General features: G+C 41.3%; 1 protein-coding gene across 3 annotated transcripts in view; it reads right to left on the bottom strand.

Moving 5' to 3' along the window:
- rnf24 (ring finger protein 24) overlaps positions 1 to 24,680 on the bottom strand; it is a 43,583-nt gene extending 18,903 nt beyond the window's left edge. The window contains exons 1-2 of one of the 3 annotated variants that reach the window (XM_088918065.1): positions 24,204 to 24,680; positions 4,545 to 4,694 (exon numbers count right to left, since the gene is read on the bottom strand). In XM_088918065.1, the coding sequence (XP_088774191.1) occupies positions 4,545 to 4,694; positions 24,204 to 24,268 (215 nt within the window). In that variant the 5' untranslated portion in view covers positions 24,269 to 24,680. Of the gene's footprint in view, positions 1 to 4,544; positions 4,695 to 7,404; positions 7,619 to 24,203 lie in introns of those variants that run through there. The other 2 variants (XM_088918081.1, XM_088918073.1) reach the window with 2 other exon arrangements.
- Positions 24,681 to 25,227: the final 547 nt, after the last annotated feature.

Below are 25,227 nucleotides of genomic sequence, written 5' to 3'. Positions count from 1 at the left end.
AACCACAAAAACTGATAAAAAAGAGAAAACAGTTTTTAGATTTACCTCCATTACTAGTAAGTTTAACCTCTCCCGAGTTCAATGAGAGAAATCTGTAAAACAGGCAGCACAGTCTAGGAGAAAACAATGCCTCAAAACAGAGCTGTCATTCTGAAAGAGACCAGCAGGTAAAGGTGCAGGAACTCCCTTGTAAAAAGGCAAATGGAAATGAGAATATTCTCTAAAACTGGCCATTTCAAAGCAGTGAAAAAAAGTACGTTTGCTAGACTTATAAAACCTGCACTTCAGTCTAACAATGTGCTAACAGAAACTGCTCCAGCAAGACAGTTTTCTTCACCGATTTTAAAGGGTTAAAAAACTCTTTCCTTAGAGAATCACAGTTAAATAAACAGCATCTCTGTTTAACCTATTTGCAATTTGAAGGGTGGAATCTCTCGATGGAGTGCAGTTTTTTAGGGCAATGGCACACAGACGTTAAGTTCTCTTCTAACACGTCTTCGTCATTTATCTCTGCAGCTGACACAAGGAAGCCCTTCACAGGCAGACTCCAAGTCTGACCCCTGCAAGGACTGCCCAGCAAAAATCTTAATGTAGACATGTTCTGTCCAATTCTAAAATGAATTTGAAATGACATGACTTGGAAAGCTGCACTTACTATACATGTTGTTCCACACAAAATGTGTAACTATTTACTCATCTGTATTTCAACAGTCTTCTAAAGCACTGGAAATGTGAAGAGTCTTTGTGTAGTCACGTAGATCAGTAGGAAACCACTGTAATATTCTCTCTTGATTGGTCAAAGGAGAAAAATTAGCTGCTCTCAGTATCTGAACACTTAAGTTCTTCAGTGGTATTTCTACATTTTATTCACAAGGGCTGAAAGCAAACAAGGAACTTGCTAAACTAAAATGGTCAAATCACAATCAATCCCAACTAAGATAAGATGATTTGTGGTTTGGTTTGACTTAATATTGATCTGTTTGCATTGACTAAAAAAGGAGCTTGTTTTCAATATAGCTTGTTATTATCTGATTTTATTTGTCTACATCCTGTTATAATGGGCCTTCAAAGAGACAAAAATTCTGGGAACTATTTCCTCCAGAACATGTGCTGATAAGCATTAAGTTACAGTAACTGTCCACCGTCTTCAATGACCAGCAAAGAGAGTTCTCCAACATAAAAGCACTTTAGCAAAGTAACCATAAGGCCTACTGTATTTATTTACAAGTCGTAAAATTTTATAATCATTACAGAATAACTCTGTACAGGGAGACTGCATCTTTAAAAGCTTTTACATTCATGTATATCAACACACAATCAATGACTTGGTAATCTGACCACCATTTCGGGAGCAAATCAAGGTAAAACTGCAGTTCCATACATTTTTAAATACTGTACATAACTGAGAAACATTCAATAAATTTGAAAGGAACTTACCAATTTCCCCCGATGCTTGGCTTACAAGAGGCCAGGCTGTATTTGGTTGAAAGCTGCCTTCTCACGGTGTTTGGTATGAAATGCTACAACTGCATGTGTTATCTAGCAAAACTGAGAGACGGGCTTTCATGACCACCCAGGATGTTGCACAGACTGGTTTCGTGTGAATTTAGTATTTTAAATAAATTTGTGCAGGGCTGTGAATACTCTACTAGGTATATGATCCATGATTTCCTCTCCCCAATTTAGCACTGCTGCTTCACACTGCTTCACTTCTTGAGTATTACTGTCAGCTAACAGTGTTTTCTGGGAGTTTGTGTCCATAGTTCTTGACACAGAGCAAACAGTACTTCTGTCCTTAAAATTCCCCAGTAATACCAGCCCTTGACCTGTGACCTGCTTAGCATATCAGAAACTGCTTCTTTCCTTTATTTCACCGGATAAGTTAAATGGGAAGAATATTAAGACTTTAATCTGAACCCAAGTCCCTCCAGTGCAGAATTCAGAGCCCAAGTCACCTATCCACACTGCTGCCCGTTTAAATATCTTTTAAGGACAGCAGCCAAAATTGCTAGGACAAGAACAGAAATTAGATGTGAAGCAGTGTTACTCCAGACAGTGCTATCTACTGTCTCAATGAAAACACAGGACTGTGCTTTTGAAAGGCCATGTGCACTGAGGGTCAACAAGGCCAGTCATTCAGAACTGAGCAGACGTGCCCAACAAACACCATTGTAGTCCAGCAGACACACTAATTCGCCACACAAGGCCAATCACAAGGCCAAGGCAAGAATTCCTTTCTGTTCATATTTCTCCCCACTAAAGAATACACAGAGTTGTGTACGCTGTCTCTTTACTGCACTGAAAAAATAACAGCTGTATTCGGGCTTGTATGGTGCCTTTTAAATCACAGTTTAATTTCTGTATATTGTTTGTAACCATCTCATCTGGTAAAAATTAACTGGTTAATCTTTGAAGGTCTGTAAAGTTAACAATAAACTCATATGCCTCTACTGTATTTCTGCACAACAGAAAAAATACTTAGCTGGTTCTAAAGTACTTTTCAAGCCTTAACTGTTTAGAGGCTATGTACGTACCGCACATATAACTAAGCATTTCTGTACCCTTCATCTGAAGTCTGTTGAAAACGTTGGTGGATTTTTCAGATTATCAAGTCAGTAATTCATTACCTTCTCCAAACTGTGCTGATTGACCCTTTTTTATCAGCGGTGTAAAGCATTTTTGTTAATATTTGGCAAACAATTAATTAGTTGCACAAATTAATACCAAAGCACCTTGAAAGAAGAAAAAAAATGTAAAAAAACCCAACATGATGGCATTGATACCTCAATTTATTTTTAATGCATTTTGCAAAGTACTGAAATAAAATCCACGGTATTTTCTTTTCATACCTAAAAAAATTAAATGAGCTATTGACATTATTAGTATAATGAGTATGTTATTTTGTATAAGTAATTGCATTAAGAACAACAGATGCATCTTATTTTAGATCCATCATTTCTGGTGTACATCATAATTGAGAACAGAAGACAATGATAGAACTGTTTGCAAAAGATACTATTGGATTCTTATAGTAAAGGTGTAATCAAATCTGAGTGATATTTTCTTTTTACCTTGTAAGAAAAGACAGATCTAAAACACAGCAGTTAAGCTCAGGTGAATATTTTCAAAATATTCAATTTAAAAAATTACATTAAAATTGTAGTAGTTCAGGTGGGGAGCTGCGTCAGCACTCGTAGGCTGCAAAGGAACAAGTAAGAGGTTTATTCCATGCTGAAAAGACAAGAAAGGAAACACAACGTTTCGGCCGGTGTGAGGAAGAAGAAGGAAGGTCACACCTGAAGAAGGCTCCACGGCTGAAACGTTGCGTTTTCGTTCTTCTCTTTTCAGCACGGAATAAACCTCTTACTTGCTCCTTTACATTAAAATTGTTTTGAGATGCAGTAAAGAAAATGAGAGGTAGACAGCCGCCCATCTTATCAATATAGGAATGTCATAAGCCACATGACATTAATATATTACCTTTGGGTCAGATTATATATATGTTGCATTTCAACCAATCCTATGATGTATACACAGCTAGCCCTTTTCAGATTGTGTCTCTTTATTAAGGGAGCTGTTTTTACTTATATTGAGATAAAGGGAAGACACGCTACAACCAAATTTAAGATTCTGATATTGAAAGGAAAACCCTGAAACTTTTATGGAATTAAGAAACCTGTGCAAGATAACTGATGAACCACTTTCTTAATAGTGAAACCTAAGCACAGATTCCTTGTCTTTGGTTAGGCTAAAGAGCTGCTAAGAAAAATAAAAAACAGTTTCTCTTTCTGTAAATTCTTTCAGGTTATCCCACTAGTTTTAAATGATGTAGCACAGTTCCCTCAAAAATGTGAAGTGCAGCAAAACCCATTTTGATAAAAGAAAAAGAAAAAGCAAAGGAAAAAAACATGAAAACAGTTTAAACTGTGACAAAACAATCTTAATTTTATTGTGGTGGGTGAATGTACAGCGCAGAAAACATGCTGACAGCATTTATAAATGTGACAAACTCGAGACATTTGAAAATTTAAGAAATTCTCTCCCTTTTTTTGGAAGAATTTTCTCTTCAAAAATAAATTACTGTATGTCTTAACGCACAGCACAGAAAACTGAGGCGTTGGTCAAATATATTCTTGCCCCCAACAATAAGCATTCAGTTAATCCTTTTTACTGTATTTTATTTTCAAACATATCTTGAATGAGTTTCTGTGGACCTAGCAAGCATGTTGAACTCACATTGTGTTTCATAAATCACTTAGTGTAATAACACATAAGATTTTGAACTTGAAAATGACATGTGAATTGTTAGCATTTTAGAGGCCTGTCTATGTCGTAGTTATGAGATGTTAGTGCTTTCAGGTCTATGTCAACAATGAAACACTCATTAACAAATGAATATGCAAAGCTGAAGTGAAACAAGAAATATACAGTCATCAGAGAAAATGAAACATTAATCTTTAATTACAGGTAATGATAAATTACCTCAAAAAAACAGATGTGGAAAAAATCATGTGGTATTTGAACGGGCTTTACTTTTCTCTTACCTGATCAAGTAACAGCAGAAGAGTAAACTGAGGATAAAAACAAATATGGCTGTCCCAAAGACCACGATGTAGATATTGAGGGGCAAATTCTGAAACCCGATGTTAGGCATTCTGAAGCTGTAGTGCTGGAAGTTGGAGCTCATGGATATGCTAAGGAAAGAGAGAAAAGATCACTTTCAACAGAAAGACACACGGCCTGTTTGTACCTAGCTGGAGACACTTCTACTGTTCATAAATGTTTAACAACATGCAAAATGAGGTCGTTTTATTGGTCACTTGTTTCAACATGTTCACCAGCGTGGAACTGAGGCCTCTCGTGTCAGGAGTGTTTAATGTGACAGCCCCTGACCGTACACTGCTCGTCTGTGCGACGTTCTTCAGAATGTGCTGGGAATGTAGAGCCAGAATCATCAGACTGTATTACCCATTCTTAGCTTTCACAGACATTCTGCATTATTGAATAAGAAAGATAAAATAAAAAGAAGGAGCTGTCACAGCACAAGGAAACCTGCACTGTCTGATCACATTATCCTTTGGGCAGACAACAGCCAAGCCGTGAATAATCCCCTTGTGCTCATAGCCTTCAAAATCCAACTACCACAACACGCATAGCCTTATCCCATGCATAGTGGTACAGGTTTAACTCAGACACAGGCTGCCTCTGATTGCAAACACTTTCTTATAACTTCTTCTTATATCCAAATAATTCAAACTACAAACTAAATACACAATGAAAGGTTACAGTTGAATGATACCCTTTACTTAGTGCAAGTTCGCAGAGAAATGCTCGTAAAGAAAATTGGTTTATGAAGCTAACGATGCACCATGAAGGTTCACCTAACAGGTACTGTGTCTTGAACAACTGATAACTTACTTGCATACTTTTATCACATGAAGTGTAGTTACTGTTTTCCATGTAAAATCAACATGGAACTTGGATCAAGTAAATGCGTGGGTAATGATTCACATAGCAACACCCTGGCCGTCTGGGCAGCCAGCTGGCTCAGTAGCTTTCTAGAGGACTGTGGGATAGCCCACTTCCCTTTCCAAAAAGGAACAGGTAGCTACAGTATCCAGTGCATCCTTCAATAATGACCTGCTGGATAAATACACACCTCTAGACGTGAACTGCATACTATGCAAGAAAAATACTGTGAATAAAATATCAGACGAAAGAGAAGAAGACAGATGGACGGAGTATGTCCACTAACGAACAAAGTCAAAACGGCCAAAAGGACCAACTGGGACTCATGAGATTGCATTGTCACTTGAGCAACAGATGTCCTTGGACTCTCGGTACCATCCAGTGCCCTCTTACAAGGAATATAGAGATGCAAAGGCATCCAAGGAAACAGTACAAGCAAACAGAGATGAGAGCCGAGATTAAATACGAGATCTGTTAAGATTTGTCTAGTCTGATTAAGAAAGGAAGCTGTTATATTCTTGGAAATTAAACCCGTTCGGGCCCTGGTACAATGTGAGGAGAGCAAGATATTTAGCAAGAAATATTCACACCAACAAAGTGAGGGAAAAAAAAGATGAAAAATTGTCCTGTTAACAACAGTCTGGAGGGAAAAACAGAAGCAACTTTAATGATATCTATAAATCCAGACCAAAAATAATGATGCCCTGCACTTTAAGTATAATGTGCTGTTAAAAGTATATTTTTTACTCCTGTATTTAGCACATTACAGAAAAAAAATTATAGCAGCTTTAATTGTTATGTCTGGGAGGGAGATGAAACTTACAAAGTGGCTGGACGATATTTTTGCTGGACTGGACCTTGCAACAAATATTTGTGGATTAAATACAGATCAACACACTACAGTAAATCATACAACACGCAGTGCTGTTGTTGTTGTGGGGCTGATCTTTAACACAGGGAAAGTACAGTATGTGAAGCAACTGCCACGGCTGGCATGAGGTTTTCTCTGGCCGTGTGTGATCCCCCATTACATCAGACTGCAGCTTATCGGTTTGAGCTGGGAGAAGTCAGTGTCTGACGCTGAATTTGTCATCTTTAGCGCCGACACCAAACATCTGCCAGAGAGCTTTTGCATTCAATACTCGTCTCTAAAATGGGCTTTTATATAAACATTCATTACTACATCAAATCACCGATTCCCATGTCGCAATTAGCACAAGCCATTTACTGTACCACATAAAAGTTATTTCTTGCTAAGGTACAATATCAATTATGAGGAGGATCACTGTTAAAACCTTTATGAACTTAAAATATATTTGTGAATTCTCAACATCTTTTAAGATGGAAATTGGACTATCTACCAGATAAACTGTGGCAAAGCAAGATTTACAAAATATCTAAAGAATAACTCTTAATTCGAATCACCATTACCCCGTCTTCATTGCCTGCAACACAGAATGATTTTGACTGCACCCCAGTAAAGCTGGGGCTGATAAAGGGTTAAAAACATGACAAGGGCTTCAATGCCTTCAGCCCTCTCAGGACACCCAACCCCTCTTCCAGGTCCCACGTGACTCCAGTCTAATGAGGCATGGGGAGACACTCAGCAATGTGTTTGGGGAGAACCTTACAGTGAAGCAGTGAAGGTTCACTTCAGAATAAAGTCTAAAAGTAGTGCCGAGCCCTTAGCAGTTGACAGGAGATCAGGGCTCCATCTGGTCAAGAAGCATTGTTCCGAAATACCAAACCATTTTGCACAGCTTTTTAAATGCGCTTTTTACTTCTCACTTTAAATCTCTTCAGTGTGATTCACGCTGAATCACAAGCAATGTCAAAACTCATTTCAAGCCTCCACAGTCACCGATGTGAACCACACACTATTTAAAAATACTACCAAGGCCAACTTTCTGCACACATTACATTCCACTGCCTTACTTGCCAACGCTCTCCACCCACGCCAACCCATTCAGAAGTCTGTAGCTTGTCTTTCCTTCTTTCTTCCTCCACACCTTTCGTCTTTATAATCATCTTAAGTGGGGAAAAAATACCTAGCTGGGACACAACATGTTAATATTCATTTGACAAGCCTGTAAGCATTTAATTATTCACAACACTGAACGGTATTGACTGTATATACAGGCATACTAATCGGTACTTAAGATAAGATAAGAGCACTTTATCGGCCATATACAATTTCTTGAATTAGGAATCTGTCTTTTCGCATACCCCAGCTTGCTCTCCATGAGACACACAGACGGGGAGAGAGAAGCTTGGAGTCAGAGCGCAGGGTCAGCCATTTATACGACACCCCTGGAGCAGCTGGGGTTAAGGGCCTTGATCAGGGGCCCAACGGAGTAGGATTCCTCTGCCGGCCGCAGGATTTGAACCAGCAACCTTCCAGCCACAGGCGCAGATCCTTAGACACGGAGCCAACGCTCCACCCCAGTTAACAACATAGAATAAAAGAAAATACATAAAAATAATGATACCGATTTAATTTTTAATTCTCCATCTCCATGTGTTGTTTATAATCCCCCCATGTACTCCCTTGTGAATATTTTAATACTGTGTGCTTTCTAGCAGAGACAAATGTTTTTAAGAGGACCAGATTAAGTGAAACCACAAAGGTGCTAAACAACCAACTGCTTCATATTTGAGCCCTGCGGCCATAGTAATTAAAAGAGAAATGAAAGATCTTCCCTCGTTCACATGACTAACTACTCAAGACCTGTGTAGATGCTGCGTAAGTATAAATATCACCTGATCAGATATCACTTTGAAATGCAAAGCAGGTTTACAGAGGCTGTCAAGTGAAGAGCAGTACACCTGGTTAAAATGAATTCTTTTCGCAACTCCAAGATCCTTTTCCAGTAAATATGGGACAAATTCAGATTAGAAGGCTGAATGTTCTTAAGATATGTGCTGCAGCTACCTTTACTTTTCTTATTTCTCGGCTGTTCAGAGCAGTTAATATAATAATTATTCATATATTCAGAGCATTTAATATAATAATTATTAATCCACTGGGGTCGTACCTCCTCTACAGCACACTGTCACTTCTGTCATTTATTGCCCATGTGCGTTAAGTTATGTAGACCATGTTTCTAAGTACACTGAAATTAAGTTTAATACGTTGATGACTGACAAACCTTTTTATCAAATACACTACGAACTCAGAAATTGTCAAATAAATACCAGGTCCAGCACATAGTGCTAAAACAAATTAAAATACAACTACAAATTAAAATGCACTTAAAAAAATACAAATTAAAAAACACTACACACCTCCTCACACACCACTCCTGTAAATGGAATTTGTGGATTTTACTGGATGTTACAATTGCTCCTAAACTGAAAAAAAATGTTGGGTTTCTGTGCCTTTGAAAAGATGACATTTTGTCATTGAATGTTAAAATTAATCATTGTTGTAAATGATTACAGCTAATTATTTGCTTTTATAATCCATGTTTCTTAGCAGCCCATGTCTGCACTGAGCAACACAAAATGCTTTCTACAGAAGACTGAGGCATGCTCTTTTCAGACGCGGTATGGCAGGACAGCCCAGACATAGAGGGGTATAGGAATTTTAAAACAAAGGTAAACAATGACAGGTGGTCATTCAGGTCATTTTCTTCTACAGGGACTGATCGAAGGATCTCATCCAGACGTTCCTTGAAAGAAGCCAGGGGTCAATCACATGGATGGGTAGCTTGTTACTTACGCCCACAACCCTTTGTGTTAAGAAGTGCCTCCTTGTACCGACTGGACGATCTCACCCAGCTATTTCTTTAAAGAAGCCAGGGTACCAGCTTCTACAGCATGCCTGGCTAGCTTTCACCAGGCTCCCACAACCCCCGAGCTGTGAAATCTTCAGGAGAGACCGGTTCCAGCACTGTATCCCTCACCGCTTAGCCACCCTGACTTCTCTCCACTAATTCCGCAAGTCTTTGCCGATTTGCACATCATTCAAGTATTGTGGCCAGATTAATAAACAAATAACACAGTGCAGTAGATCTGCCTTAACTGTGATGCATCTATTTATCATTGTGGTGTTCTCAAAATTGCTTACTGTATATTTTTTAATAACGCTGGTTATTACTTAAAAATGCAGAAATTTGGTACAAAAGCATTTAAAGTACAGTACTGTAGAAAAGGTGTAGTACTATACACATTACTTCAGCTTGTTTAATGCAAAGTACAATCATTTACATTCAATACTGTATGTTTAAAGAGACGGTATATTGTCTGTAAATACTGTACTTTCACCAGACTGACACATGACTGCCAGAAAATGTTGGAAGCAAGTTTATTGGTGGCAAAATAGTTGATGACCTACTGTACAAAACATGTCCTAGGCATACAAATATTGTTGCCTTTAATGCAGAAAGCAAACTAATCTGTTCAGTGTTTTTGCGTTGCTTTGCTAATAATGAAAGGAAAGTGTGATAGGCTCCAGAGCTTTGCTATTCATTTACCATTTAACCTGCTAATGTAGATGAGTCCTTTTACAGGACTGTAAGCAGCAAAGAAACAACACTACACAGCAAACCGTATCAAATTACTATCAACTTTTCTGTGTGCGTTCGCAAACTGAACTGCTTCAATGACCCACGTGTACTGTACGCGTTACCAATACCCTGAGATCTTTAAAGGGGAAATGCAAAGCTATTTTTATATTTCGTGGTTAGAAAGAATCGGCAATGATGAGTGCATTTCAAACCACAATAAAAGTACACAGTGATGTGTAGAACCTCAAATTCACATCACAACATAAGACGAAATTCCCAGGTGTGTGCAGCACCCTGTTCTGTAACTTACAATGAGGCAACAACATTGTTAGTGAGGTGAAGCGGTATGATATTGCAGACAAGCAGGCTTGTGAACACGTCTCTTTTAATCCAACAGGAATATTGCTCTCAATTTCGAGATAGTTTTGCTGACAAATACTACTTACTTGTTAACTCAGATCACATTGGAACATTTCTGTGGTGAATAATACTATATTTTATAACCTGTACTATAACCTATACCTTATTTGATAAGATAAGATCACTTTATTGGCCCTATACAATTTCTTGCATTAGGAGTTTGTCTTTTCGCAGACCCCAGCCTGCTCTCCATGAGACACACAGACAGGGAGAGAAGCTTGGGGTCAGAGCGCAGGGTCAGCCATTTAAGGCGTTAAGGGCCTTGCTCAGGGGCCCAACGGAGTAGGATTCCTCTGCTGGCCACGGTATTTGAACCGGCAACCTTCCAGCCACAGGCACAGATCCTTACCCACAGTGCCACTGCTCCGCCCCAATGTGTATTTGCTAGTACACATTACACTAGTCATTACAGTACTTAGTGAGCAGGAAGGGCAGCTTCATGTGACAATTCTTATGAACTCTCGCTCTCGCCCATGGTCAGAGGAGGGGTTTGCAACAAAGTGGCGACTCCACGGTACTTTCGCAAAGTTCACAATTCTGTGCTTAATTGCGATACCATCATTTTGTTTAGTTACCAAAAAAACCCGTCTGACAAATTAGGACTGCAGTTCCCCTTTAAAAAGATATTGTAAATAAAAGAGGAGGTCAACCCTCTTAACTTTCTACTGCTGTTGAATAACAGAAAACAAAGCTACTTAGTATTGCAAAAATTCATAACTAAACCATCAGAGTAATAGTGACAGGCAAAGTCTAAGGAAAAAACAAAGGATGAAAATAAATATCCGTTGCCAGGCGGCAGTAGACTAGCGAAGGAACTATGTCACCCTAGACGTGGTCATGCTCTGCAGACTGGTTTACATACAACACTTAACTGGTGTGGAAGAAAATTAAATGCAATATAATTTACAGTCAAGTTCAAGTATCTAAAATCCCCAAAGGTAATGGTAAAATGGACCTTAGAGACGACACCTTCACATCTGAAGAAGGCTCCTAGGCCGAAACGTTGCATTTTCTTTCTTCTCTTTTCAGCGTGGAATAAACCTATTACTTGTTCCCATATAGACGACCTCTGAAACAACAGTGAAACACAAACCAGAGGATACAACTGGAAACTAAAGAAAAGGGCATTTAAAACTGAGCAAAGGAGGCCCTTCTTTACATATAATGTTGTGATCATATGCAACAAGCTACCCAGCCATGCTGTACAAACCACAGTGGTTGGATGAGATTCTCAAATTAGTTAGCAACCACGCAAGCTAGAATGCCCTAGCCTGGTCTTCTCTTGTGTGCAAACTTGTTTCTTCTACCACATAAACAAACTGCACTGATGTGAGAAAAACAACAACTATAAAACCACAATAAACATTTTGCATTATCGGTATACTGTTTGTTTTTTCACTAGGATAGAGATATATATTTCCCTTCATGATCTGAGCCCAGTGCAAGATACAAAAAAACTAATTTTTCTGTTTTGCATATAAATACATGTCATTTAAAATTGTTAATCAGGCACCTACTACAGCTGCTGACAGACTGCATTATTCCTGTTTCTTGTTTATAAAAAAATAAATTAACTCTAAAAACAGAGTAGTACACAATAGCCAAGAGTTAAACAGGCATATGCAAATTCATCTGTTGACAAATAAAGTTACCTAAAGAAAGAATCAGTCAGAAAATATAAATCCCGTCAGGTATGCATCTGATCTTAAGATAAAGCCTTAATTGTAACATTAAAAGAGATGAAAGACAACTTAAAAATCATGACTAGTTAAGGCTCACTGACTATTCATCAGACTAGCACTAACACAGCGCACTGCTGCATCCCAGCTGTCTTTAATCCGCATTGATGCTCGTCTCTCTCAGTCCATTAAAATCCCCCTCTGTATTTTTGCCTACATGGTCTCTGAACTCTAGGTGAACCTGTGGTGTGAGCACAAGAGTGTTTGTAAAGGAAGCACTGATTGGAGATTATGAAGCATTAACTGTAGTATCAGTAAGGGCCTCTCATCTGTAACCTAGAAGCCTCTGACCGGCATCCAACTGGAGATCATTTTGCATGTTTTCCAGAGGCCAGAGCTGTCCGTGCTCCAATATTCAATTACACAGCTTGCTTTTCTCTTGTTTTTTGGGGGGTTCTTCAGCTTTATTAATCTACTAACACATTACCAAGCCTCTTGACATACTTTTTTTGTCATTATGTTTCAAAACGGCCTGATGGAAAAGTGGAAAACTGTGAAAATGGTTCTGAATGACAACAAATCACAAACCAGAACACAAAGTCTAGTGCAAACTGAAACATGAGAGCCTGTAATGAAGCACTGACAGCCTGGCTTCTTAAAAGCTCTACTTGACATATGATAAAGGCCAAAACAGCTGTAACCCCCGAGACCCCGATAACCAAAAATCAGAATTCAAAGAGGCATCCTCAGTTTTAACTACAGCACTTTAAAAAAATCCCACGATACATAAAGAGGCAATATTGTAAATTCAGAACCTCTTATGATGCACGCCTAATTTTTACAGTGGTCTTTTTTACTCAGCATGTGCTTTTCTTTAATTAATAACAGAATGCATAAAGTACATATAATTGGCTGTGTCATTTATGTGGGAATGCACCCTAAATTTTCAGCTCATATTATAATTTAGACCCAGTAGTTATATAAATCAGCAGCACGAGTCCTCTGCTCTCAGATACGACAAATATGATTACACTATTGCCACTCAGCCTGAACGTCCGAAGTCTGTGCCCATTTTTGTGGTTCCAACTTGGAACAACACAGGGCCAGTCTGGGAAAACGCAGCCAGTGTTTTCGGTTTGAAATACACATTCAAAAGGGTCTCGCTTCACAATAGCTTCACAATAATTTCCATTTTGGAAAAAATTAACCACGACAGAATACCTAAAGAGCGAAATTAAAACTGGTTAGATTCCCTCTCGCGCAAAGACAAAAACTGTCTTGCTTTCTTTGCCAGAAGTCCCTTTAAGAAGCTGTAATGTGTGACAGTGGATAAGAATACTCTCACCCTGCACGATGTCAACGGACCTTCTAAGCAAGTTTCATTTTCTGCTGACAAATGAAAATCACTGCAGCAGTGTTTGAAAACATTACAGCTCGTGTTTATACTTATACCTGTATGTTTGGATGCGGGTGTTTTTCTGTGTGAATTTTTACATAGAGGGGAAGTGGGGAGATATGGACAGAGTGACAAAATAACCAAGTCTGCAGAAAAGAAATGAATGTAACTCTGTTTTGAGGAATGCAGTTTTATAGTTATTAGCCGTCACCAGTAATGAACAAGACAGATTTCCATGTGGACAGAATGAAGGTCAGAACATCTCCTCCCATTCCTAAGACAGTATTTACTCATGGTTAGCTGCACTGCCTGTCCCAGAATTGCTGGAGTGTACGAACTACCCCTGTAATAACACAGGCTATCCCGACTATGCAAACACGACAAACTGCACCAGACAGTCCAAAGTCATTTTCAGTCTCACTGCACAATCTTAACCTAACAAATAATTTCCTTTTCCTTATCAAGAAGCACACATTAGTCAGAAGGTGACAGGAACTTTACTAACCACACAAAAGTTTTTAAGTTCTGAAGCCATGTCATTAAGCTTTATTTATTATTCAAAATTAGGTATAAACTACGTTTCACAAATGTGAAATGTCAATGTCAAACCTGAAAACATGGCAACAGAGGTCACTGAGTTAATAATATAACTTCTACTTGAAAAAAACTAGTTTGATAAACTGGGAAATTTAAAAACCAAAAGAAGACTTGTTGTTGGTCATGTCTCTCAGACTATGTCGTTGACCATCATGTTTACAGTAAAACAAAGAAATGCTCATCAGCCCATCTAGCGCATTTTTTCCAGGTAACTACCTGGTATGGTTGTACTTTTGAAGAATCTTAATGATACAGCAAAAAATGAATGAAAAGATCTTATAAGAAAATATGTTTGGGGAAACTGAAGTGATTAGGTCACAGCTGAGAACTCCACCTTCTTGTCCAAGCATGTTGCAGTATCCTCTGAGCAACAACAATGATCAAGGGACTTACTCATCAAAATGATCTAAAACGGTCAACATTTCATCAGCGAGAACACGCACATGCTCAAGGGCACACAGCTCCTCTCTGGAGCCCTGTGGGGTCTGATCTGCAGCAGGTAGAGTCTTCAGCAGGTTCTAGGATCCTGGTGCCAGTGGGCCAGAAGGTTATCCTCTCTGCTCCCATGAATCCTGGTCTACCATTGACCCCCCAGCCTGACTTTCAACACCTCAGTGCTACAGCATAAGTCAACCCTGACTAAAGATACACTGGTGCACTAGCGCTGCTGCTGAGCCTAGCGGAGAGCCTGAGACTACCCTGGAAGAAAAGGGCTGGCTCTCTCACGGGAGACTGTTTCTCCTTTGGGCTTCTGAGAATGCCGAGGCCACTGTGGTGATCCTCGTGACTCCCCACTGTCAACTGAGCATGCTGGGACTGGACTCTCCAATATCCCAAACACATGACAAGCCACAAGCCTTGGCACAGAAGAAACTGCAAAGGAAGCATCTAAAAAGATACAGTAAGAGCAGTTCAGCAGTCTTTCCTCAAATGTCTTCAATCCCTATACCGATACAGAAATTGCAGGTTTCAACAGCTCCAGTACTATCAGGGTACAGGCAATTCCCCTTCTGGAGAAACAGCTTTTATATCCACTAACTGCCAGGCAAAAAAAGACCTATGAAAACTTCCTCAGGAAGAGGAGCTCTCTAACTGCAAGTCTGGTGCTTTATTTAAACCCTGTACATGTGAGCACCCAGGAGTGTGTTGTAAAAAGGAATGACTGCCAGTCATCTTCCATCACGAGTGATGTGACTGCCTCTTTCAAGGAAGATCAAAGGGGAAGCCCTTCAAACTAGCAGTAATAAAACATCACAGACAAGACAACTTAAGTTTAAAACAGAAGACCCTGCTTTCATGTGATTGATTCTGTGCAATTTACAATGCGCAGTCAGGTGCTTACTGCAAACACATGAGCAAAGAACATGAGTGTGGCATTTTATTCTTCTAGAACTGTAATATCTGTAATGAACTGCATGTAGTATATTTCATTAAATTGTGTGAAATACCCAATGTTGTGTGCATTACAAAAACTGGTCTTCAGTATGATCAAGTAGTAGAAGGTTGACTTAGCTCCATGATATCTAATGGCTTAATGGCTGTGAGCCTAAGGCTTGGTAAACTTCTACCCTTATTTTTTTTCTTTAAAGTTTCACAGTCACTCTTACACTGCCAATTAGTGAGAACTCTGAGGGGCTTGGCATTGCTGTTATTCAATTTCAATAAAAAGTTAAGATAGTTGATTTTTTTGTCTTCTGCAAGAATCCGTTTTAAGATCTCCAGGTGATGATAAAGCATGCAGTACTCTCTCAGCTCATTCATGCCATTTAATTTTCAGACCCACGCAGAAAAGTGGACTGTAACTTAATGCGGTATTTTGTGTAGTGTTGTCTCTTTACTATTCCACTCTCCTAAGAGGAAAAACCCACATTAGTAAGTTACATGATAAATGAACAACAAAGTTCTATGTGTGTTACACAGTGCTTTCATTATTAACAGGCAGAGCAATCTCTAAGAAAGGACTGCACAAAACTGCACAATCCTTTGCTTAGGGGATGCTTTTCATGTTACTCATAACACGTTATTTACTGCATATGTCTAGCAAATGGTACTACATTTATTCACCTTATTAATTCATATTTTGACTTGGCATTAAAACTGTTTGTACTCTTAGACTTCATCTCTTCTTGAGACGTAGGCTCAAATCTCACTCCTGATGTTCTTTCTACATTAGAAGTTAAATTGCAATTGAACAGCAAAGCTCCAATGTCTCTAAGCTCAAATAAAGAAATGATCATTTTGTGGTTGCCGGTAATTTTGAGTTCGATCTTTATTTTTCAAAAAACTTTTCTTTGATAAGAGAAGTCGACAATAGAGAATGTCATTTTGTTACAGTATGTCTTTTATCTTAAAAATGAGGGTAAATGGCATGCAATCAACATTGCCCAGAAACAGGATCTTCCCGTGATTAACTTGCACAAGTAACATTTAAAATTAAAAACTTTCATGGCAGGAGGTGCTAAGCTACTAAAAGTGAAACATTTCGGTATTTACTGTAACACAACCTTTGAAGTTACAGCACAGTTTGTTTACTGCATGACAAAGAATAGTTTTAATGAGCACTTCAGGACACATCCTCACCTCACTGCCAAATGTTACCCACTTGCACTTAAACACCTTTAATTCTTTAATATAACAAGCTTGTATTAGGATGGCACCTGGAGAGCACAGAGACATAGTCCTTCAAGAGTAGAAAGAGTCACAGGTGTATGCTTTTCTGAAGCTCCCCTGCCTCAAGGTGAAAGAGGCTATGTGACTCTCACGACACAATCTATTTCATTTCGCAATGTACACTGCCGCACCTGCACCAAGAATGGGTAGATTTCACTGAATGCTACAAAATGATGAGACTGAATCACACCCGAAATCATGCTGTAAGCCGAGTTCTAGACTGAGAAATATGCATTGGGCACAATAGACATTAAAATAAAGTTGGATATAACACTAATGATGACAGACTTGGGTGGTAAGCGGTACAGCGGATAGCACTGCTGCCGCACAGTGCTGGGGCCCTGGGTTCAATTCCTGGGAGTGCTATCTGTGTGGAGTTTGTACGTTCTCTCCATGTTCACGTAGGTTTCCTCCCGCAGTCTGAAAACATACAGGTTAACTGGCTTTGGGAAAACTGACCCCGTTGCGAGTGTCTACACCTCTCTGTAATGGACTGGCATCCCACCCAGGGTGTACCCTGCCTTGCACCTGCTGCTTGCTGGGACAGCCTCTGGCTCCCCCGCGACCCTGAACTGAATAAAACTGTCAGAAAACAGACAGAAGGATAACAAACCGTAACCTTGAGTGCCTGATCAGACTGAGAGCAGTAACTGAAATCCGTTTAAAAACAATTATTTGCGTTACGCCCACCCGATATGGGATATCCAGCTGCAAGTTGTTCTTCCCATCTCGGCTAACAGGCTACCATTCGGCTCACAGGGGAGAACGAGGAAGTGCAGGCCGAGCCCTCTGAGCCGCCCACGTCAAAACATTTAACACGGCTCAGGCAGCGCGGCCCCACCCTCAAAGATAACACCACAGGAGTCACTGATGATCTACTGCTTCATATGGATGCAATTACTCAAATCTCCAAAGCCAATGTTCCCCCATCATGACAGGCAACACTGTGCTGTAGGAGGCACCTTTCTTTGGGCACGAAGTTCAACTGAGGTCCTACTTACTTCACGTGCGTGTGTATGTCCCTACTGTCAAGCATAAGAGTTCCCCAACACTGAAGAACAGCAAACAGTAAAACCTTGGTTTATTCGCTAGCTTGTCCGAAACCTTAGACTTCTCAACTGATCACAACATAACCTTTCCTGCCACTCTTCGCCTCCTTCATTTTCAATTTCCAAAAGCATTCTCTTCCCAGTCAAACTCCCGGCAGGAGACGTGAAACACAGCAGTCCCAGAATTAATTTCTTGCCTGATTTGTCCCCCTTGAGATGTGGTTCCCCTCTACACCCTTGCAAAAGCTCAGCTTTTCGCTGGAACCACTGTGAGCAATTACTGGTTCAAAGATCTGCATTCCTGCTGGGAAAACTGGATTCCTAACTGCCTCTGGCCTGGAACTTTTCAGAGCAACATTTCCAGCCTTAGGACAAAGTTATATCACAAACAAGGGACTACACAGACCACATCATAGTCAGTCTTTCAGATTCATGTCAGATATATACCCTTAAAGTTGTACAGTATGTGATATGCAATAGTGAAACAATGTATGCAGTGCAAAGCTGACATATTTAATCTCCCTTTAATCAAAGTAATTGCATTGATCCAATAATTAATTAATTCCCTTTGCATTCGCTAATCAGGAATCTCTTTTTACTGCAAGTGCAAAGAACCGACCTCCCGTGATGGCTAGCAAGCGGACAGGCGACGACGCGGGCGTCACGACCAGCCCGCTCTCCCACCTCGAACACGTCCACATTAATAATCTGTTTCGAAGATCCGACACCCTGTGAAAACGGCAGGCCCACACTCCCAGCCCATTCGCTCCTCGCGGTTGACCTTTCAATGCCTGGATCTGGCTGGGGTTCAAGTTCCTCCACCCCCCCCCCCAGTTTCCTGCTTCTTGACGACTTTGAAGGAGTAACACAAGATGGCACACACATCAGCAAGCACCCCCCTGGAAACTAGCAAGCAAACTGACAAGCACAGCTGCTGCCTGTAACATTTAATCCCAGGATAAATATTCAGCTAAGGTTCTGTCTTAACCCCTTCATCTCCTCTTTCCAAGACAGCAGTGCCACTGCTACAACACATAAAAGTGCACAAATAACTTTCATTATGACATGGTTTTTTTAATCTAGTTAAAAATGTGCAAGCTGGTAGATGGAAATTCAGGTCAAGGGAAACAGGTACTTTCATTGTATTCCCCAACTTTTGTTAATCAATATAATAAGTGCTTGGACATCCTGTGCAGAAAGCACAGAAAGCTAAAGCAACAACAATTTTCATTGGAAAGATAATTCTGCTTTCAAATAAGGCCCCTGAGATTACAGCACAACTGGATTAATATGTTCCACCCACAAAATTGATAGATTCCATAATTCAGAAGGTAAGATATGTAGGTACACAATCCAACGTACACAGTACAAAATGAGCAGGGGCTCTTTGATCTTGCGGATTTTTATATTTCAAAACAGTACAAAAAGCAACACAGAGAAAGGTTGTGTTTCCGCCTCATTTCACCGTATGAGCATGAATCCAAACAGCACTGCCTTAGGAATCTTAAAGAACAGCTTCCAGGGGCAGCATTAAAAACTATATTTAATTCCAGATATACAACGCATCATGACCTCGACAGCACTAACACTGTATCTGAGACAAATAAACACTGTGCCTTTATCAAAGTATGTAAAAAAACTCCAGGACAGGATAGATAACAGTCTTGAAAACATGAGCACAAGCACACACAAAGTCCTGTTTAACTCCACACAAGAGGGAATGGCAGCCTCCCTTGTTAAAAAAACAACTTTGTGACCAATCATTCACCCTCTCGGAAAGAAATATATCTGGGAAGGACGAAATCGGTCAAGGGGGTACCCCAGGGAAGGCTCGACGCCCACACCTCTCTCTAGGTTTGTGTGGTTTGGAAAAAAACAGTGACGCAAGATTAAGGGGAGATGGAACAAGCTGCCAGAAAAGCATTTTTCTCACTCTGTCCGCATAACACAAGCTGCCCCTACTAAGAGCAAAACTGGAGACTACTCCTCCTCATAAGTCACTGAATGGAGCTCTGGTCACTGCATGATGCCAAATTACCGTATTTATCCCACATTTCTGCTGCAGGCCAGTGTACAGCAGCACAAAAACAAAAGCAGTACGGGGAATTTTGGGATGCTCAAATGGACGCACGGTAAAATACCGGACAGAATAATCTTAAAATTAATAAACCTGGACCTGTAACTTTTTGACATTTCAGAGCTTTTGAAAAACAAATATTGCCAAGAACGATACAGCAGCAAATACCTTTGCAGGCCATGAACGAGGCCTATGCTATTTTTCATGTGGTAGAGCATAATGTCAAAGAAAAAGATACGCTAACAACGTGTAGCTGTTCAGAGCAAATTCCGTTTTTGTCAAAGCAGATTAATGCACTTGGCATCTTCATGCACACAGCCGCTGTAAAGTAGTCACAGTCTTGACTGACATGTTGCATCCCACAGTGCAAACACCTAGATACAGAGCTGTCCTGTGGACTGCAGAGATTAATTCTGGAATAAAACACATCCATCCTCACACATGTCACAGACATTATAGGAAAATCACCTAGAGCAAAAGATCAACTGTGCTTCACACATAAGATGCTATCCAAGCAGCAATTTTAATGAATTAGGACATTATACAGACACCAAAGAGGTGCTCATGGCAAAGCACAGCGATGACAGGACGTACCACACTGTACTGTACTGGGCGCTGAAAACCTGGAAAACCCCTATTGTGCAACAGTATATATTTACCACTCGGACCCACCACACACACGTTTCCATTATACTGAGTGATTAGTTTGTACCAGACTCTGCTGCTGTGCGGCAGTTCAGCACAACTATGTGTACTGAGGTGTCTCATTAGGTGCTGCAAATGCAAGACCTTGAAGAGCTGCACTTATGATCATTTAAGTTTTAAGGAATGGTCCATTAAAACCAATTTAAAATGCTACCAGAGACATTCATATAGGAAGACAACCCAAATGGCCTCCCCTCAGTTGCAACTTTTTATTTATTCTTAAATTTTTTTGGGTGAATGTTTCAAAGAGCATCAGAGGAACTGTCTACCTCTGGCTGCTGAAATACAATTTACACTAGTCTATAAACTGCAGCCCCATACTGCACTGACAGCTTGGGAGAACTGAATCTTTTTTTTTTTTTAACCTGGAACAACAAAAGACTAAAAAGACTGCTGTCCTGGAGAGCAGGGCAGCCGATCCAACTCCTCAAACGCCTCAAAAGACAGTGACAACATCAACTCAGGGAACATCTTCAGAATCAAGGGAGAAACATGAAACAGGGGACACAGACAAACTCTGGAGAAGTACACTGAAAGACATGATCAGGAGGTACCTTTTTACCCAAGGAATTCTGGAAGCATGACACAAGCCACCCAACCATGGTGCTGAAACCGATACCCTCCATCAATTAGCTCCTAAGTGTCAAACAGGCGAGCCGGGCCGAAGGCTCTCCTGCTTATGTTCTTATGCCATGAGGCGAACGGTGTCAGTAATGAGTTTCTCTTATTTGCACATCCCTGCGTTAGTTAAGAACTTTGATAGGGATAAAAACGCACGACTAGCCTGAGTCATCCTGACGTGCTGCAAGTATTCTGTAAGAGAAGGAAAATGAGTCTCGGCTTTGTTAACGGGGGCTGTGAGAGAAATCTGCAATATTTTATAAAGCTGTTCTGTAACACAGGACTATGTGCACATTAAGTAATCTACATTTGATGTATCAAAGACGCAGCTTCTTGTTAATTTTACTGTACTGTTTTGCACTTGTTCAGACTGTGTGAAGAACAGTAAAATGATGTTCCTTTATGGAGCAAAACTGTTTTGGGCTTTGAAACCAGGTTCAGATATCCAACGTATACAAACAATTGTTAATAAACTGCAGACCTCGTCTTCCCTTGAGCAATCTGCCTTTGCAATTTCCTTCTCTGGAGCGAAATTACAAGCATTTTAACTGTATGAAGAAAATTGCATAATTTGATTAAAACATCTAACTCATTCCATAACCTACTGTACTGTACAAACACATGCTTGGATCTGAAGACTTGATTGAGAGGAAATGGGTGTTCTGCTCGTTTATAAGCAGGTGGATATTCGTTTCAGCAGTTATTAAAACAATGCCAGTCCGTAAGCACTGAACCAAAATGACATCTTTGGACAATAATCTGCACAGTAACAAGCTCCTGATTGCTTTTTAATAGCAGGTCTTGAAGGGATTAAGAGAGCCTTCCACTGTGCATAATGTAATTGTAAATTTTGATTACCTCTAGTTGGGAACTCATTCCTTTTCCATTTTCTGCTTCTAGGAAAGGATTAAATGGAATGAATAGAACTAGCAGACGACCACAGATAACAGCAGGGAAATTAATTCTGGATTCGGGCTCTTTTATGTACTGTAATGCACCACACTGTCAACACTTCATTAAAGGAAAATTAAATCAACATCTTCCCCAGTCCCATTAGGTCCGAGAGCACAGTACATCCCGTTATTAATAATGAATTCAACACAACAGAGGCTCAGACTACCCACCTAACCAGTTGTCCATTTTCTGGAAAGACTCATTTCAATTTCGCACCTTGGGAGTGTAATTCATCAGAGTTCTTCACAAGCGTGTACGGCCATGTGAAACATTAATGCTAACTTCACATTACATCCATCAAAGTCAAGGTTTAAAGGCTTGCGTTAACGTATATGTATTAAAACATTAATGAATACGGCATTATACAGGCCTACTTTTAACATTTTTCTTGAAGAAACTCGTGAATGCAGTGGTTGTACTTATATCTAAAAAGCAAACAAGGGCTTGTCTAGTGTATATATATATATGGTTACATTTATCGCATCTTTAAGGCCACTGTAAGGCAAAGTGCGCACGGGGATAAGAATTAATTCAGTGCCATTTTTGCATCTTTCAAGTGCCACAAACGTCTGTTTTAAATAACACAACCAAAATAGTTTCACCTAAAGAGGAAAGTTAAGTAGAGAAACAAATCATGGTTTTCTGATGAAATAAGCACAGTTCCAACAACGGAGTGAATATTCAAATACCTAAAAAGTATTTTATTAATGCAACGCAGCTTAACCGCAAATCAGTCCGTGGTGCTTACAAATAACTTCAACCCCGTAATGAGAGGAAAAGGCAAACTACCCTTCGTTTAACTCTTCATGCACCGCTGCAGCCCACTGTATAATATATTGCAAACGGTGACGTGGTCGTCGTTTTGCGGCAAAGATTTCTTCGTGCAATAACAGATCGGATGAGCTCGTTTAGAGCCGAGGACGGTGAAGGGGGCGTTCATTTCGGGAGCCCCCACTCCACGGGGTCTGACTTGTTATCACCACCAGATTCGGGGCTTCCCCCTCAACACAGCCCGCGACTAGCGCCGTGAGGGAGCGATACAAGTCGGCACAAGCAAGAAATGACACAAAAAAAAAAGGCGAGCGGGGGTCGACGACGCCGATGCGGAGCTCTGACGTCCCACTCCGGAACCCGGCCGGCCGGCGTCGAGAACATTCGGAGCGAGCCCGCGGCCCGGGCGCGAGCCCCGCAGAGCGAGCGAGCGAGCGAGCGAGCGCCTGTCTGCTCAGCCGAGAGACACCCCTGCAGACCGGGGGGCCAAATCGGTCGGCGCGGGAATTTCAGAGAAAAAGACAACCGGACGACGAGACTTTCCGCCCCTCTGGGTTCCTAAGCGAGCTGCGCCCTGCCGTTACGTCATTTGAAATTGTAGCACTGGTCTCCCCTCGGCACATTTAGATTTGACCCGAATAGACTGTAGGCTGTACGTAGCCTGCCGATCCGGTGCATCCGTCTACAGTCTATCTTTACACATTTGTGGTATTTCCCCCCACCTAAGCAATGCACAGGCTGAGCAGGACTGTCTTATTTAGCACTGAGACGCGCGGGGGCACTACCGCATGTTAAGAGTGTTTTTAATAAGGTTTTGAACGACGTTCAGACCATTAAACGTTCATTGAGCAAATCCGGCTATGAAGGCCCCGCCCCTTGGAACACGCATCCCTAAAGCTGCAGCACTACTACGAACAGTAATTGCACAGTGACTGGATTACGTGCTGTTCTCTGCAAGTGCCTGCAATACAAAAATAGATAAATGTTGCTACAACAACCTCTGGCAGTAATGTCAGATCTCGAAATCACGAGCAATGCCGACGTTTAACCCCTTGGGAGATGCAGGAGGAGAAACTTCACGTCTCGTCGGAATCTCTCTCCCCCCCCCCCCCCCACACACACAAAATAAATCTTTTAGCAGCGGAGTAAAATGAAAGTCCCCGGAGAATAATGCGGATCATCTTGCCCTAGCAAAAATGTGTCGATTTATTTGACGTGATCCCGAGCGACACGGGTTTGAACCGCTGCCCATCCGTCCGAAACAGGCTGAGGAACAGTGGAACTTACCAATATGTATCTCGGCTCCTGCGTTTCTTGACGTATCTTCCCAAGCACCAGGACCGATACAGCATGGGGTGGTCGAGAGCTACCTTTCAGACGTAACTGCTCAATCTTTAAAAATGCTGCCCGTGCAGCGTATTTCAGCTCCTTGCGAATCGCTACCCGCCGCCGCCGCCGCCACTACTACTACTAAGTTAGTGCAAGTTTGAACAGCAGCGCAGCGATTCACCTCCTGGGGTTTTTTTTTCGGGTGGTTCCGTCTCTCGCTGCAAAACGCCTCTGACAGGGTCCGCGCGGGCTGCCGCTCACGCGCCACGCACGGCCGCACTGGGAGCGCGAGGGGGGCCGATCCGAGCTGCCGGCGAAGTCGCGCCGCGCGTCCAGTCGCCCTCCGCCTCGCACGTAGCTCACGAAAGCTCCCTCCCTCGCCGGGCCCGCTCGCCGCCGACACAGACAGACTCCGAGCGGGCGTAGGAGTGATGTGCCGAGCTTTAAGGGGGAGGGGTGTGGGCGACTTGGGGTGTCGCCGGAGGAGGGGACGGGGAGGTGGGGAGGCCGAGGGGACGGGCAGTCTGGTCTCCGCTGTCGCCGGGCTGAACGGAGCCCGGGTTTGTGTTTGTTTGTTTGTTTGTCCGCGACTTTGCTGACGCGGGACGACGCGCTCTCGCCCTGGAGGAAGACTGGCATGAGCCTCGCCTGAAGACGCTTTAGCCGTGGTTTGAAACACAAAATGCACAAATTTGCTTTGGGCTTGCAAGGATTTATTTGCCTTGACGTAACCCCGTGTGCACAGACAGACGGGGCACACAGAATCAGCAACTATCGTGTTTACTGTAATATTACTATATACTGGACATAGTATTTTGTGCCCACGAAATCCCTGATGGATGTTGTTACAGACAACTCTGTACATGTTGTTACCGTTTAAACATTCATTAAAAACACCGTCAACATAAACCCGGCAATGAAGACCCATACTGTAATGTGACTGGTACATTTGTTTTGATGCGCTGCCGTGTGTGTGATTGGA

The sequence above is a fragment of the Atractosteus spatula genome, chromosome 1, assembly GCF_055471065.1.
Source record: "Atractosteus spatula isolate fAtrSpa1 chromosome 1, fAtrSpa1.hap1, whole genome shotgun sequence".
In the NCBI taxonomy this organism is placed as follows: Eukaryota; Metazoa; Chordata; class Actinopteri; order Semionotiformes; family Lepisosteidae; genus Atractosteus; species Atractosteus spatula.
The sequence above is the reverse complement of the archived record's forward strand: the minus strand, read 5'-3'. Positions and strand labels throughout refer to the sequence as shown.